The sequence below is a fragment of the Anomalospiza imberbis genome, chromosome 1, assembly GCF_031753505.1.
Source record: "Anomalospiza imberbis isolate Cuckoo-Finch-1a 21T00152 chromosome 1, ASM3175350v1, whole genome shotgun sequence".
Classification (NCBI taxonomy): domain Eukaryota; kingdom Metazoa; phylum Chordata; class Aves; order Passeriformes; family Viduidae; genus Anomalospiza; species Anomalospiza imberbis.
In genome coordinates, this window is record NC_089681.1 from 13,655,678 (window position 1) to 13,673,759 (window position 18,082).

The 18,082-nt window shown below is 36.3% G+C and overlaps 1 protein-coding gene across 4 annotated transcripts in view; it reads left to right on the plus strand.

Annotated features, from left to right (window-relative positions):
• TAF2 (TATA-box binding protein associated factor 2) overlaps positions 1-18,082 on the plus strand; it is a 60,661-nt gene that overhangs the window by 31,854 nt on the left and 10,725 nt on the right. For 3 of the 4 annotated variants that reach the window (XM_068182258.1, XM_068182276.1, XM_068182249.1), the window contains exons 17-25: positions 890-1,030; positions 2,381-2,491; positions 3,798-3,991; positions 4,537-4,676; positions 10,390-10,459; positions 11,932-12,041; positions 14,276-14,505; positions 17,071-17,223; positions 17,637-17,742. In XM_068182258.1, the coding sequence (XP_068038359.1) occupies positions 890-1,030; positions 2,381-2,491; positions 3,798-3,991; positions 4,537-4,676; positions 10,390-10,459; positions 11,932-12,041; positions 14,276-14,505; positions 17,071-17,223; positions 17,637-17,742 (1,255 nt within the window). The remainder of the gene's footprint in view (positions 1-889; positions 1,031-2,380; positions 2,492-3,797; positions 3,992-4,536; positions 4,677-10,389; positions 10,460-11,931; positions 12,042-14,275; positions 14,506-17,070; positions 17,224-17,636; positions 17,743-18,082) is intronic. The other variant, XM_068182268.1, reaches the window with a different exon arrangement.

Genomic DNA, 18,082 nt, shown 5'->3' on the forward strand with positions numbered 1-18,082 from the left:
TTGCTGCATATGGAATAGCCTTTGAAACAAGCCACATAATTTAGAAGGAAATCATCAAATTTAGGTTTTTCTTTGTAACAACAGATTTTTCCTTAGCTTGTGGTGGGTCTGTAACAATGGGAATTCCTGCTACACTGTAGGGTGAATTGGTCCCATTTGTTTGTGTGCACACACACATCAGGCAGATGAACCATCAGCAGGCACAGGTGTTTTCACAGACTGAAAGTCTGCAGGCTTTCAGTGCTCCATACAGCAAATGTATGAAACCCTGGATGCTGGGAAGGCACAAAAATCACTTTTGTCTTTGTGGAACCTTAACTGTCTTACAGCAAAGCAGACCATAGCAATAAATTGTCCTCAGTGTAGAGTCTTTAATAAATGACAATTAAAGTTAGAGGGAGCTGCTTTGTCTTTAACTTTAGGGGTGGTCTTTTATTCTTGGGGTGGCTGAGGCCTGTTTTAAGGTCTAGGCTGAGGTTACTGGCAGGGTAAATTTGGGAAATTGGTATTGCAAAATCCCCTTCCATCACTGGCTTCCATAGAGTCAGAGAACTTGGCTTAGTAAACACAGAATATTAATCTAAAATATATAAAAGAGAAAATAATTAAGAACAGAAGTTTATCATGGAAGGATAGTTAGTTGCAGATGTCTTTCAAATGGAACCATTTCCATAAAACTTACCTTTAATGTAGATAAGATATATTGGGAGTGACAGTGAAAACTTAGCTAATATAAGATAATACAGTCATGAAAATAAGTATCTATTTAAAGGAGAGAATGTTCTTGGCAATTATCCTTTTTGATTATGGGAAATGTGTATTTTTCTACGGCCAAACTAAACTTGCAGTGGTCATGTTAATATGATTTCCCTTCCCCCTACTTATTCAGATTGCAAATTCCATGGTAAGTACGTGGACAGGACCACCAGCCATGAAGTCACTCTTTACCCGAATGTTTTGTTGTAAGACTTGTCCAAACATTGTGAAGACCAACAACTTCATGAACTTTCAGAGCTACTTTCTTCAAAAGGTAAAATTTATTTTTCTCAATGAATGTTTTTTTAAATTGTCAAAAATATAAAAGTGTTCCTACAATTGACAATTACAGGCATGTGGATAGAACAACCCTGATTTCTTCTTCAATAAAAATCAAAATAACTGATTCTTTCTCATATGGCTTCAGTTTGTTCCATCTTATTAAAAAATCAATTAACAAATTCTTAGCTATTTTTTTCTGATTAGCTGAAGTTAAATAAGCAGTTTCTTCAGAAGAATGGCTAATTACATATTATTATATAATTACTTGAAATTATTTGTGAGCTCATTTTTAAATAGGACTGTAAGGAGGATACTAATTATATCTTTTAGGTGAATTCAGCAGCTACCTTTATTCTTTAATAGCAGTTACACCATCCTGCAAGTCAAATCTTTTAACTCTGAAATTGGTAGACTTTTTTAGTTCAAGACATTGCATAACCCTTCTTGCCCTCTTCTTTCTACTGTCAACATCACATATTGCTGCTGTTTATTTTGGTGTTAGCACAGGTTTTTTTGCTGAAACCTATAGTTTTTGGTTGTTCATTGGATAATAAAATTAATTACAATGTTTTTCTCTTGAGATTCACTTGACTGGGTGATTGAGTTCTTATTTCATAGATTTCATATTACTGATTTTACAGAAGACTCAATTTTTGGTTTTTTCACTCTGTCCAAAACTGTTTCATCCTTCATGTCATTCTTGAATCTTCTTTTTGTATTTTCCTGCTTTTTTTGTCACTGTTCTTTAGATTCTTTACCACTGAATCTTACATTTTTCTCCCTTTTTAGTGCTGTGTGCCAAGTTTGTAGATCTTGAGTAAGATTCTTACATCTATGTTGAGTGGAGCCTAGAGATCTCCTTAGCTCACTCTAAAATAAATACCTAATCAGAATAACAGCTGTCTGGCTAATAATTCTTCAGGCTTCACTGACCCTATTGGGTCTGTATGTCTCAGTGAAAGTGGAAGCTTAGACATCGTGTTCACATGAAAACACTCAAATTCAGTGCCTTATCTCAAAAGAAAGTCATCATTTTCTGTGACTCATTGTTTTTCATCTGATACCTTTTTGATAGTGTCTTGACTTGAGAGTCTGTTTTTTGGATATACTTTTTTTTGTTGTACTGTTTTGTGACTAATTACTGAGCAATAACTACCTAGTTGATTTGATCTGAAAACTATACAGTACATGGTCTGACATTGAAAAAGTATGTAAATACAGCTTTTCAGACACCTGCTATTGTAAATTTGTTAATTTCTGATTTTCAGGCTGTACCTCTTTTCAGGGTGTAACTATCATTTCAATAATGTAAAGAGTGATATTCATTAATTTTATTACACAGACTATGCCTGTTGCCATGGCCCTTCTGAGAGATGTTCACAACCTTTGTCCTAAGGAGGTTTTAATGTTTATTTTGGATTTGATCAAGTACAACGATAACAGGAAGAATAAGGTAAAGACAGGGTTTATGTTAATCTCTTACTGATTTTCTTTTGTGAAAAAGGTTTTAGTTAATATACTGCATGATGTTTGATGCCACTGCTGAAAATACCAAGCTCAGAGCTGATGAAAAGGTGATGCGGTAAATGTTAGAGAATATTCTCTAGTTGACATTTCTGTGTTTCAAAGCTCTGTGTGCTTGCTGTTGCTAAGGACCTGCTTGTCTTCATTTGCACACATACTTTTCTTGCTTTACTCTTTTTCGTTCAAAAGACCCAAGTGTTAGGAGAAAATGTAACATGAGAAGTTAAGCACAGGTTTTTTGATGTTTATTTCACCTTGAGAGGAGTATCTGAAAGAGCAAGGAAAGGAAATAATCTTTTTTTAACGCTATACAGGACTGGAATTCTATGTTCCGAGTATCAGTTGTAGCTCACAGAACTGGATTGTCTTCCTCTGATTAAATAACAGGTGAACCAGAGGTTTATGCTGTTCCATCACTAAACTGAACCATCTGAGTTGGAAATGTTGTCACCCCAAGTTCATTCCAAACAGACACTTCTGAAGGATGATTAAATAACCTTTAATATCCTGAGATGATACAGAATTCCATTTCTGTAGCTAGGAGCCTAGTAAAATCTTCCCAATTAAGTATCCAGAGTGAAGTGGAGCCAGTCTAATGTGTCTTAAACTTAATTTTTTCTTGTGTGTAGAACACATACTGTAACAAGACACATGCTGCTTGTTACTGAAATAAGGGTGATGGATGGGGGAGAGATAGAGACTTGGACACCTGAATGCAAGCATCAGTAATCACAGAAAGGGGTGACATGTGCTGACATCTCAGCCTCACCTTTCCATGTGTCCCTTCTACATGTGTTTGACATCTGCTGGATCTGACAGATGTGGGGATTGTTTAGGTTAAAGTAACTAATACGCAAATCCAGTACTTCTTTCTGCTTTTTGTAAATTTTATTTTTATATGTTTTGCTGCTTACTAACACACTCAACAGATGCAAAAGACAGCATAATGGAAGGGCTGAAACTATGAGCCCAGTTAAGAGGGGTGGATGAAGAAGTAAGGTATTTTTCACTAAGCAGCAGTGAGCTTATTGGTTTGCTTCAGAAGCTCATGAAGTTGCTGGCTGGATTAATGGTATGATTTTCAGAACCATTTTTTTCCTGTTTTCCTTTCTTATGCAGTTTCTCCCATGGTCTTGGTTTTAAGATCTGTTCTGTAACAGGGCTTAAGCAATTCTTAGCTTTGAAAGGATATATTATTACTATATTTTCTTGTGTTAAATACTGGTTTTATCTAGTTTTCAGACAACTACTATCGTGCTGAGCTGATTGATGCCCTAGCCAACTCTGTGACTCCTGCAGTCAGCGTGAACAATGAAGTTCGAACATTGGATAACTTAAATCCTGATGTACGACTTATTCTTGAGGAAATTACCCGTTTTCTGAACATGGAGAAGCTTCTTCCCAGTTACAGACATACTATCACAGTCAGGTATGGTTTAATGACACTACTTTTCTTGGGTTTTATGTACCTTTCTGTAGTTAGCTTTTGAGATTTTAGCTTGTATGTCTTAATCTTAAATGTCAAATTGCTTTCAAGTTTCAAAAGCTGATAATGTAAGTTTTTTCTTGATTACTTTACTTTTCAGCATTATTTTTTGTCAATGTAAACCTTTAGTAGCATAATTTGATCTTCCCATGTCTCTTTAAGAGCATTTATGAAAGTTTTGCCTTGTAACAATAACTGTAGGGCATGCAACGTCATCTGAGCTATGTTTGCTCTAAGTTATCGTGGCTGTACTGAAACCAAGCAATGGATTTGACAGGGTGGAAAATTTTGTTTGTGTTTCTGCCTAATCAGAGATAATAAGAGCTATATGCTAATGCTGTGAAAGTAATTGTAGCATATTAATCATGTTAATACGGATAACATAATTCAGGAGATTTGCAGTACTTGATTTGGAAGAAAGTAATTTTGTTTTTCTTGGCTGGTATTCCATAAAGCTGATGTATATTTTCTTCTTCTACCATTTCTAGCTGTTTAAAAGCTATTCGAGTGCTTCAGAAGAATGGTCATGTCCCAAGTGATCCTGCTCTCTTCAAGTCATACGCAGAATACGGGCACTTCGTCGATGTCCGGATAGCAGCACTGGAGGCTGTTGTTGATTATACAAAAGGTACTTTTTTCCAAGTATTCTGACGTTTTGTAACAATTCTCATATAAATGTAATGCTTGCTTACCTCATTAATATTAGGTTGAAATAGTGTCCACCAGAAGAGCTGGTATGGTGACAGGTGTATTAATAAGAAACTGAGATTTCTATTATTGTTTTGTCCCAGCAAGTCCAAGTGTTATGAAGATGTGCTGAGCATTGTTTCTCAGTGATTAGCAAATTGAATCAGATACCAATGTTTTGAAATAATGAGTGGCAGTAAGGGGATTTGATAATTTGTCTTTAACACTTCAGTGACTTGGATTTAGTTGATTTTAGCTCTAAGTGCTAGTCAAAGTAATGGATTTTGCTTTACCTTCTTCCTAATATCTTAATTGTGCTTATTACATGCATCTTGTGGTTATAAATTTTGGAAACTTAGATTATTGCACAGATTTTGGCTGATTCTGTTTTGCTATTCCTTATGCATAGCTTATGTTTGTGAGATGCTTACATTCTTTTAATATTGCCTTTATCCTAGTTAACTATTGCAGATCCATGAAAAAAAAAACCCTCGACAGTTTATTAAATGCTCTGTAGTTGATACTCAATCCTGACAGATTTCTAATGGCAGTTAGAAATTACAGCTTCAGTGATTTGCATTACATAAAGTTTAATGTGGTATTATATTGTCCTCTTCATTCTGTTCATTTATTTGGGTTAGTCTTTCTTTGATCAGCAGATTAGTAGTACTTTTGTGTTTGGAGGTTTATACCTTTCAAAGTGGTCAAATCCTTCAGTTCTTCCTCTGTAGCAGACTGGTGGATCTAGATTTCTAATTATTCTGCCTCAGATTTTGTAGGTTTGTTTTGTTTTCGGGGTAAAGGAGAGTTTCCTTTGCTTGTTACATGAATAATTGTTTTCTCCTTTATTTTAAGGGCTGTATTACCTTGACATTACTCCTGCTATTCTATTCAGAGACTTCTCAAACTAGATAAGCAGTGGGAGGTTTTAAGGCAATTGGAGTCTTTGAGTGAATGCATTTGGTGAATCTCAGGCATCCAGTCACAGACTGAAAGCAGGCTGTCGTTCCGAGCAGCCGATAACTGTGAGGGAGGCTGTGCACCCAGCAGTGCTCAGGCTCCCTCCTGTAATCCACCAGACACTCTGTATCCTTAATCCACTGCACACAGACCACTTGGTGATCCTGTGAGTGATACACAGCTAGAGTTCAGAACTGTGCTAGTGCTGTGCATATCTCTCTCATGTGGGCTAATTGCTTTTTTCCACCCTTCATAGAATGTTAGTGGAAATATTTGCTGGAGAATAGAAAGCTTACTCATCAGCTCTTCCTTTAGAACAACCTCCTCACTAATTCATCCCACCCTGTGGAAAGACAAACTGATAGAAATAATGTTTTCTCGTTAAATTCTTGACCTTTTATGGATGGTATTTATATTTAATAACCGGCTTGAATAAGAAAGTGTTTGTACTACAAAGTAATAAAGTACATCTTTAAAACAGCTGATCAAATGGGATGTGGTATAAGCAATATAATAGAGTAAGTTGCTTGAAACCTACAGGAAGCTAAAACTTGAACAGTGAAAAGTAGTAGATTACTTGTAATCAGTGGTTGATCTGAACAGAATGGTGAAAAGTAGTAGATTACTTGTAATCAGGGGTTGATCTGAGCAGAGTTTTTGACTGAGCTCACTCTGAGATGTGATAATGACAGACTAGAATACTGCTGTACCTAACTGCCTTGCCCCTTGCCAATAGCTTTTTCTCTGATGCAGAGGTAGCAAATGCAAATATTTATCTTCTATAAAGTCACTACAATTCACCACACAGCCTGCTATCTAGCTAGTCATCAGTCATTTCTCAAATACAAGCTTCCAGCACTGAACACAGAATCTCCTGCTCCTGCTGTAAGACTGGTGGGTTTTTGGTGGAGGGATGATCCAGAAACTCAGTGTGCTAACTGACTTCTTCCTCTGGCCATAGAGAAGTTAGCAATGCTTGTCTTGCAGAGCCCTAAACCTGGCTTTGGAAAGAGAAATGATTGGCCATCTATTGCCAAGAGATCTGATTCTCGTTGTTCCCGGTTACCTGGTTTCCAGTTCACACTGGATGCAAACCAGCAGCTATCAAGTGCCTGTTGCTTGTGCCAGAGCTGGCTTTTAACAGTTCTTGTAAAGGAAACTGACAGATTTTGTAATTTCCATAAAAAGAAAAGTCTGTGTTTTCTGGGTGGAACTTTCAGAGTAGGAATAACACTAATTTTTTTTGAGTTACTTGAAAAGAAATAATTTCTTCATGGAACTGAATAACTTGTTTTCTTTGCCATTAATAGCAAGGGTTTCTTTGAGAAATGGCAACTTTTTAAAATGCTTGAGGCAGCATACAAGGGCTTGGACAGCTTATCTAAAGTGGCTTGAAGTGAACAGGGTTTATTAACTTTTTAAAGTTTACTTTTGAGAACTATATTTCTGTTAATAGTTACTTGTATAGAACAAGGCGGTTGCATACTTAGAAGAGATAACAACAAACTATTCTAAATAAATAACCATTATAAAATTAGAAGAATGTGAATGTTCAGTGTCAGAGATGCTCTCCTGCAATTGAGAACAACACTGTTTGTAATTTGAAAAAAAATTGCAAGGGGATTTTTGTTTCAGAAAGCAATCACATGTGTTTATACCTACCAGAAGTATGAAAATCTACACATGTTGTTTTTCCCACAGACTTCTTGTAGACAAGCTGCCAAGCTACAGGTAGGATGGGTTGTCAGTGCAGTGGATAAGAATTCAGGTCATGGGCCACACTCAGAGGGTGGTGATCAGTGGTTTTTACTAAGGCTGGCAGTCTGGCACAAATGGGTCCCCCAGGAAACATCTTCAGAAATGATGTAGAGAACAGCATTGAAAGCAGCCTCACAAGGTTTATTGATGAGAATGCTGGTGGCAAGGTGGACATGTCAGAAGGGAGAGACATCTCACAAAGAGACCTGGGCAGGCTGGGAGAGCAGGAGAGCAAGAACTGGATGAAGTTTAACAAGAGCAAGGTCCTGCACCTGGGACAACATGACCAAAGAGCCCAGAACAGGCCAGGATCTGTGCTTGGGGAGCAGCATCACTGAAAGGGACCTGGCAGTCTTGGTGGATGAGAAGCTGACCACGAGTCAGCAGTGTGTGACTGCAGCAGATCAGATCCTGGGCTGCATCTGCAGGGCCATACTAACAGAGACCAAGATGTGATCATCCCACTCTACTTTGTAGTCAGTCTGCACTTCAAGTAGTGTCTATATTTGCAGCCCTCACAATTCCAGAAAGTTGTGGGCAGACTGCAGAGGGTCCAGAAAGGTGCCATGAAGATTATCAGAGGGGTGCAGGACTTGCTCTATGTGGGAGGAGTGGCAGAGTTAGCTCTTTTCTCCCTGGATAAGAGAAGGCTTGGGTGGGGCTTCATCACAATATTCCAGTACTTAGAGCGCAGCTGCAAAGTGGATGGAGTGTCTCTCTCCTCCACATGGAAAGGAGAAGGATTAACAAGTACAAGATGCACCAAGAGACATTTCATCTTGATAGAAGAAAATAATTTTTTTACAGTGAGAACAATCAATCAATGGCACAGCCTCACCAGGGATGTAGTGGAGTCCCCATTGCTGGAGGTTTTCAAGATGCAGTTGGACAGAATGCTAGATAATCTCATCTAGGCTCCCTTTCCCGTGGGAGGTTGGAGCAGATGATCTTTTGAGGACTCCAAACCAGGCCTGGTATATGGTTCTTCTGGCTAGTGAGATTTGTTCTGCCTGAGATCAGGTTTAATTTGTCATTGCTGTCCAAATTGTTTCACAGTTCCTATATAAATTTGAAGAGCAGGTTAAATGCATTAGTAGCAAAGCTTTGGAAGCCTAGAAGGTTTAGTTTACACTATAAGGCAAATAGCCGGGAAGACTTACTTAATTTCTAGCAGAAATAAGTTTAAAACACAATTGGTTTTTTTTTAATCACAAAAGTGTGGTGTTACCTGGTTTTGTTATCCAGTACCACCAGCCTAAAGGATTAATCTCCCATACTTTTCATTTTCTAATTAAAAAGCATTTTAAAATCCCTTTTGTTAGTCAAAATAATTACAAGTTGCTAATGATTGTGACTTCATGTTTGCAGTGTTGCAATTCTTTGCTGTGTGGTAATAAAATGCTATTTTTGTTACATGCAAAGCAACTTCAGTTTGCAGTGTTCTAGCTGCCTTCTGTCCCAAGCCAGGAAGAGCAGCTGTGCATTGAGCTGAGCACAGGAAGTCACTAATCCCTTAAAAGTATGTTCTCTGCATAGTTTTTCAAAGGTTTCTGGATTTTAAGGCAAATCTGAGATTGTAGTTCTGATCTGTATGGATACAAATTTGCTCTGGCGTCATCCAGAAATGTGTAGCCATGCTCTGAGCAGTGCACTGTGTGAGCTAATACATTCTGCCTCTAAATAGGGCTTACTGGAGCCTCACCAGTGGAACCAGTATTGTTTTGGCTAGACTGTGGGAAGAGCAGGGCTGACTTACAAGTGGCCTGCAAAAGACTCTCCAGCCATTGTCTAAGCAATATTTTAATGTAGTTGCTTCTCCTAGCCCAGAAAGGGGTCTTATGTTCCAGTTGTCCAAAGCATTTTTAAAACTTGTAATAGAATGAAGTGCTGGCTCTTATATTGCAAATAAATGCCTCTTCTGTTAAAAGGAACTTACTCTAGTGAAATAACAAAAAAAAAAAATAGGTATTAGAATTGGTTGGACTAAAGTTGTATTTTTAAATTGTTTACTGAAAACAAACCAAAATAAGGAAGAAAAGTTGAACTGAGGTATTTAGAACTAAAAATAAAATTGGCTAGAGGAAGAAAGAAATACATTGCTAGGACCACAAGATGGAAAGCAATAGAAATGTCTGTGGATTTGTCTATCCAGTAATGATCAATACACTGTATTGTTTTGAAAAAATGACAATACTGCTGTAAAATCTTACAGTTATGCACTTGACAGATCACAATAAAAATTCTTACATGTTTTGTGTAATGAGTGATGATGATTTCCCGTGTAGTTTACTGTTTTGCAATATTACTCTGATAATCAAAGGAATTTTGTAATGTAAGATGCATTTTAAACTAATAAGCTGACTTTGTTTCCAACAGTGTCAAACACCAATTTTCTAGAAGCATGTGCTGATAGGTTTCAAAATCCATTTTAGCTGCAAAGTACAATGATTTAAAAAAACTAATGAAGGGTAATGAGAGGAGCATGATTACTGTTTTATGTAAGCCTTGTAGTAGTCCTCTTTGAGTCCTATGTAAAGATAGTAATATTTCACAGATTCCTGTGTATGAGAATTGTATATTCTCTACAGATGATGTTATGCTTCTGATTCTTGAAAGAATATTTCGATGTGTTCATTTTAGGAAGCACACAATATCAAGATGAGCCTTTACTCTGATTTTCCCAATCAATGCTCATGCACACAGTCAAATTGGTTTTTACTGAACAATTGAGGTGTGTAAGAGTTTGTTAATGTTTCTATATCCATGCAAAGACACTTTTTACTTTGAATTTGCTCCATAAATAGTGGAATTCCTCTTTAGTTGCAATGATTCATGCTCTTTAAGTGCTAATTCAGGAACTCATTATTGTCTTCATCAAAATCTTTCCAGTTTATATGCTTATATTAATAGGCATTTTGTTTTATTTTGCTTTGCAGTTGATAGGAGCTATGAAGAATTACAGTGGCTACTGTCTATGGTTCAGACTGATCCTGTACCCTACATAAGGTGAGTTAATAGAGAGGTTTTTTACTAATGCTGAGGTTATTAAGTAAATTCTTCACCTGGAATCACCAGAATAGATCAGATCCTTAACTGCTTCTTCACAAAACTGTATTTCCTTCTTGTTATTTTACATTAATTGAAACATGTTTAGATGCTTCAACAGTTCACATCTCAAAAATACTAATATATGTAGTATATTCTGTTCTTATTCTGCATTGTGTTATGTTTGTCTTTTATGTTCTACCTTGTGGCAGAAGTCTGAAGTTAGAGATTATTTTCTGATCATAAATATGATGTTGCATATGTCAAAAATGAATTCATGATATTTAGAAAAGACAGAGGCTGAGACATAGTGCACACAACATTTGGACACCAAGGGGTGTAAAGCAATTGTCAGACTGTAGATGGGGTGAAAGGATCGTGTGAAAGTACTGAGAAATTTCTAGTGTTTCTTGTTTCAACTTCATTTTCACACGAGTGGTTGGGTATTTTAGCATGTTCATTACAAACCTGTGAACACCAAGGTTCATAATAGTTTTTCCCAACACTTTATTGTTATGACCACCATTGAAATACTGAGTTTCAAAGTTAAATAATACTGCTTTTACTCTCTCTATATAGGTGATTTCTTACAAAAACCATAGCTGCAAGGTTGTGCTGTTTCATTTCTGTCATTATTGTTAATGGAAATAAATACAGGTTTAGCTTCAGTTTAAGAAGGAGATTTACTTTTATTTATATCCTTTTAAAGAGGAGTTTAAATTTTGAATTGAGTGCAATGTGTTAGCCTCTTCTAAAAGAAAATAAATAAAAAAGAAGTATCTGCAAGAGTCTTCTTGTTCCAAATCTATAAGACAGCAAGGTCAAAGCTGGCTATACAGAGAAAAAATGTTAAAATGACAATAATGAAACAAAGAATTCATTAAATGTTTTCAAGGCCAAGTTTGAAGAAACAAAAATGTATCTACTTTCAGCTCAGTCTGTAAATACTGTAAGCAGCATGGTAACTGCAGGATCTTCAGAAACCAATGTAACTTAAGAGGTGGCAGTGTTTGTTTCCAGGAAAATGTGCAAGTCACTGTTTTTTGGCCCTGCCATTTTGTATCAGTCATAAACATTTGCAGTATCAGTATGTAAGGAGTTTATTTGCCAGTGTTGCATCTTCTTGGTAAACTTCCAAATCTGTGCAAAAATAGATCATGACTAAACAGAAGAGCTTAATGTAGCCTACAACTGTTGACAGTTACATCTAAAAACATCCTACTGCTTTGCACCTTACTTTTTATCTCCAAGTTATATTGCTGATGGTAAATCTGTGTCTATGCATTTTGTGGACAGAAGGAAGAACTCAAGGCATAAAACTTTGGTTAAAAATTTGGAACTAATCATGTAAGTTTAATAAGTTTGTAAGAATATTGCAAACTTCAGGGTTTTTCTTTTGGATTTAATAAAGATTATTTTTGTGTTTCTTTCAGGCATAAGATTTTGGATATGCTGACTAAGAATCCACCTTTCACCAAGAATATGGAGTCCCCCTTATGTAATGAAGCTTTGGTAGATCAGCTTTGGAAACTGATGAATTCAGGTTAGGTTTTTTGCTTTGCTTGGTTTTTTGTTATGTTAGGGTTTTATTGTGGGGTTTTATGAAATAAATATTAAAAACGTGCTTCAGAATATGCCGAGAGCTCCCTTAGTTTCAGTACTTAGAAATGGAAAATCCAGTCTCAGAAGCTGAATATAATCTATGTACTCCAGAACACTCTTTGTGACATAGGCTACCAAACCTTGTTTTTAATTCTTCTGGTTACTAATGTAGTGTGCTTTGATGTTCTTCTGCACAGAATCATACTTTGAATGTTCAAAATTGTTCAAAGCAAGTATTTCCTCAAATAACGGCGTCTGTGTTACACTTAAGAGTTTGCTTTACATTAGATGGTCTCTTTTTGTCCTCTTTTTCTAAACTCTCGGGGAATATGAGAGGACAGCATTGATACAGACAATTTAAATGAGCTTTTTGGAGGTGCATTATAGACCTAAAACTCAATTTGCCTTGTGAGATTACGAAAGATCCCAGTGAGAGAAGGGCTTGCATCTTTACCATTGACCTGTTTTTCATTACTGAAGCAGTTTATCCAGTCCTGACAAACTGCCCTTTAACATCTGGCACATTGCTACACAGATTACATATAAACATTTATGTAGCTCTTTTAGGTCATTGCAGGCTTTCTGTTCTCTGTGTGTCATTATATTCAGTGTTTAAAAGTTTACAAATACACTCCAGGGGTTGAAGTGGGGAGACTACTAGTAGTTCAGTTTCATAGGAATTGCCAAGTGTCAGACACAGAAAATAAACAATTTTGATGTTCCCATCGGAGAATTTGTTTTTGCTTTTTCATGGGAGAAGAGTATGTGCAGTGTTACAAGCATTACCTCTTTTTGCAAGTAACAAATAGGGTATACATTCTTATTAAGGTTCATGGAGCTTTGAGCACCTAAATTTCTATGCCTCAAGATGACATAATGTTTCAGTTAATTTTCTGTAAGGAATAAATGTGGCATTCCAGGGTGCCTTGAAAAAAATTGTTGATGTGTGACAAGCTAGTAGCCAGGTTTAAAGATGCATGATTTTAGAATCATGAGTTACTTTCTTTTAACATAAGCACATGTAATGGAAACAGACTCTGATTGATATATGTAATGGTTTTTTTTCTGTGTTAATCTGAATTAAATTGATAATATCATAATAGTTCTAAAATTAATATTTTTGAATGTGTCATTCTCTGGGGAGTATTTTAATGTTAGAAATGTCCAGATTAATATTCATGTTGCTTTCATTTGTAACTGGGTAAGTGTAACTGGTAATTTGTAACTGGTAAGAATAAGCTAGGCTTACTCCAAACACTATTTTGGCCCCATAAAACTACTATTTACAGGGATAGATCTTGTAATTTTATTTTGTGCTAAGTCTTGCACAGCCACATGAATATGGCAGTTGGTACATCTGTGTCTTGTTTACCAGATATAGTTCAATTCCTGCTGGGGAACAATATGTTCAATAAACTTGCAATCAGTCAAGAGCTGGGCTGAGTTAACACCAGAACTGCTGTATTTGCAGCATTGCACCAGATGTTAAATGTCTTTCTGTTATGATTGCTGCTGAACGTGCTTAGACCATTTGTGCATGAAGATACTAAAGCAGTAATGAAAAATAATAAAAAAATAAAGAATTGCTTTGTGTATTAAGAATACATATTTTGAGTATGAATACAAATTAAAGTATTGAGTATTCAGTGGAGTACATACATAGTAATGATGTTAAAAGGCACGCTTGTGCATTTCTCTTATCAGTGCAGTTCCCAGAGAGTAAAGATCTTAGTCATGCTTAAAGCTCTTACTATATTTTATGGAATAGGCAAATGCAACCAAATCCATTGATACAGGAAGCCAGATTGGTAACAAAGTCTTCTATTTACTAGTCCAGTAGAAAAACTTAAGAGTCCAACTTGAAAAATAAAAGCATATGGGTGTGGTTATTTTTCTTTTATTTTTCATTATGTTATTATAGAATTTACTTTTCCAGTCTTGTTCTACTAAACATATCTAACTTACAACCCAGGAAACTTAAAGTCTTCCTTTTAAACAGGAAAGTTTGAAAAGAAAACAAATGAGTAAGAGCTAATAAGAGGCAGGAATAATGAAGGAAGTGTATCTTAAGCACAGAAAATGTCATACTCTGCTGGGCCTGGATTACTTAAACTATATATTTGTGGGAGAGGAGGAGATTTTATCTCTGTATTAACAATTTCTTTTGTATTTTAGGAACTTCACATGACTGGAGATTACGATGTGGTGCTGTGGACCTCTATTTCACACTCTTTGGCCTCAGCAGACCTTCCTGTTTACCATTACCAGAGCTTGGACTTGTTCTTAACCTGAAAGAAAAGAAGGCTGTACTCAATCCAACGATTATCCCCGAATCAGTTGCAAATAATCAGGAACCTGTGAACAGTTCTAACAATCACGGGCAGCCAGTAGGATTTCAGAACACCGTAAGCACAAACCATCTGCATCCATCCTATTCAGCTGCCTCCGAGTTCTTGCATGGGCTGCTGATTGAAGTTTGTATTGTGCTCAAGCCTCTCATGCTTTACCTTCTGAACTCATTGCTCTTTATTCTGTCCACTTGAAAAGCTGGCATATACCATGACTTTTTGGACATTTTTAACTGTTTTGCATTGCATATGCATGCTTTTTCTTTTTTTTTTTTTTTTTAAGTCTCATCATTTCTGTTCTTTACGAAACTTTATATATTGCATATGAGATACGAAGTGATTCACAGAAATGTTTGATGCTGTGATGAAAGCTTTTTTTAAGAGACTATTTCTTATGGGCAAGTTATCCAATTTTCCAAACAAGCCCTTTTATCAGTAAATCTATTGCATCTTAAAATACATAGATACTCCTTATTATAAACAACTTAAAGTGATCTGAAAGTTGAAGTTTTAACACATATACATTGAACATCTGAATCTGACATTTTAGTATTGTGCTCTGAAGGATTTGTAACAACTTCTGAAGAAATGGCATGCATTCAGTTTGGTATCTTCCTGGATTCAGAGGCTTCAGTCCTAACACATATTCCATTGTGTAGTTAGAACATAATTTTTTATAAACTTTTAAGGTCATGCTTTCCTCAAGAATAACTGCCACTGCAAGTATTTTTGTTGGACAGATTTAATTGTGAGGGGGAATATAATCAACAGACATGGAAATAATAAGTAATTTTTTCTTAACGGTTTCAAAACCAGCATGTGATTAACATGTTTGAAACTCTTTCCACCCTTTTGAGTAGGATGGTTTACTCTTACTTTATCGATCCCATAGTTAATGCCTGAATAGTTTTTATTGAGAAGTATGCTGAGAATACTAATTAACAGTACCCTGCAGGCCCTTTCCAGCAGGGGGAGAAAATGCTGGTAGAGTCAGATATTGTTAGACCTGTCCTGCATATTTACAGATCATGTAGTAAGTCCTAATTTGCTGCACCTAATCAATAGAATTAAATAGCAGGAGGCATTTTGTTGGCAGGTTTTTAGGCTGCAGTTCAGTGAACACCCAAACTTTTTTTGCAGCCAGACTACCAGAAGATTTCCTCTTAACTCTTCTTTTTCTAAACTTTCCTTTCCCTTGTGCTAGCATAGTAGTGGTTGCTGCAATAGTGAGCTGGATCAGGGAGGATCTGGTTGAACAGTATCTTTTTATGAAAAGACATTTCAGTTTCCTGAGCCAGTTTGTCACATAGTTGTAAAAATGCTTGTGGCACCCCAGGACAGAACCGTGTGTAGATGAGGCTGCTTCATTTAGCAGCGTACTGGCTTGCACAGATGTGGAAATACAGCACTGGTGTAAGCCTCAGTTCATACTTCATCCCTTGTATCTTCTCCTGTTCCTCATCTTCATTCTCCTACCCCTTACCTTAAGGCTACCATTTCCACTGTAACTTCCCCAAAATTCAGGGAACTGATTTTCCAGTAGTATAAAATAGAGACTGCCTCTTATGTCAGACAGAGTTAATCCAGAAGTGTTTCACAATAGCAGTGCCTTGGACAAAGTAATAGGGATCAAAAAAGGGAAATGCATATTTGAGGAGGAAAAAGAGTAAACAGGTGATAGAATTTATCAGATTAACTAGATTCTTTAAAGTAGACATACATTGAGAGCATAAACATGTTAAAATCAGTACTGATAGAGTGGTGCCACTGAAGCTGCTGAGGATGATAAAAGTTACCCACTTTGTAAAACAGAACTTGAATTGTTTGTGGGGCTAGAGTGCCCTTTGTAGGACGGGAGAAGAGCAGTTCAGGGGAACAGTATATGCCCTTGAGAGTCTATGGTATATATGCCTTTTATAGTTTTTAGTGAGCTTTTAATTATGTTTGCTTCTGTGGATGCTTTATTTTCCCTTCTAAATTTTGTCTGTTGGACTTGTTGAAACACCTATGTCCTGTTTTCATTACTATATGCGTAACTTAGGAGACTCTCTTATTTTTCTGTTTCTTTGACCTTGTTATTTTTTTATAATGTAAGCAGTAAATTACAAAACAGTTTTATTCTTTTTTAATAAATATTGTTGTAAAATAAAAAGAAATTATAAGTACTCATTATAATTTGTACTAAGTAAAGTAAGCGTTAGCTTTTAAAACAAACTAAAAGAAGATTTAGCTAAATCCCATGTGTAGATCAGAGGCTATCACAGTTTTTCAACTGAGATTTGTCCTGAGGAGAGTCTGTAAGGCACAGATTTATAGACATGCTATTCAGGAGCAGCAAATGTTGTTGCACACCAACAGTACTATGATTGTGAGAAGCGACAGAAAAGATGCCAATGCTAGATATGCAGAGGGAGCAGGCATAGAAGTAAAGAGAAACTATGTTTGTAGGAGTGGTTGGCACAAATCCATACAGGGTTTTAGAAAATACTTCTTGCCAGAGCTACAGAGAAAACTTTGTTCAAATCACCCACTTTACTCAGAAGATTTTTCAGTTATCAGGTCGCTTTCTCTGAAACATGGATCTTGCTATCTTCTAATTTTGATCTTTTAATGCTGCTTCAGGAGGATGATCATCTTATTAAGGAAACAGCATCCAGCATTTCTGGTCATCAGCAGGGGGTGAAGAGGAAGGCTGATATGCCACTCGGGTCTCCATTGGAGCCAGGGCAAATACTAGAGAAGAATGAAGACAGTAAAGTCAAACTCAAAATCAGAGTAAGAAATGGAAATTCAACTTGCACAATGTGTAGGGTGTTCAGAATGACAGCAGTGGCATCTGCTGGCTTCCCTTGAAGCTGTGTTGAAACAAAAGGCATGCTGTGGATATATGTACAGCAGTTGTTATGCTTACTTTGGCAAAATCATTTCCTATCGGATTCCTTATTGGCTGGCAAGAGCTAAAGTTGACAGATAATGCTCTTGTTCACACAGCTTCACAGTAAATTAGAAAGAAGGAAAGACACTGACCCTTTTTAATTTTATTGAATTTTTATTCCTTTGCAGTGGTAGATATCACTTCCTTTCCCTCTCACCCCCAGTTTACCTCAAAACTAAAATATTTTAAATTCTGTTTAGTAATGTTTTTATGAATTATTAGCATCTGCTTATTTTCTTTCCTGATATCTTAGTTCTCAAACTCTCAAGAGGAAGAGGAAATTGATATGGACACAGTTCATGACAGCCAAGCCTTCATTTACCATCATTTGAATATGCTGGAGAGACCATCCACACCAGGTATGAGTAACTTTATAGGCAAGGTGTTTGTATTTTTTTAACTACTTCAGTTGTGAGGTGTTTTTTGCTACTGTTTATTTCCATACATACAGTGTTGGTAATTGTTAAATGTTACTGGAATTCCAGGAACTGCAGAAAGGGTGCATAAGAACATTTCTTAAGGTTTAAGTAGATGCATAGATAAGTATATACATGTGTATTTTCACACATATATAAGTAAGACAAATATAAATCATGTTTATTAAAGTGAAAAGCTAAGAAATGAATAAAAGGGCACAAAGTTTAAGTAGAATCCCATAAGTAATTAAGTAAAATGTTTATTGCCATTGTCATTTAAAAA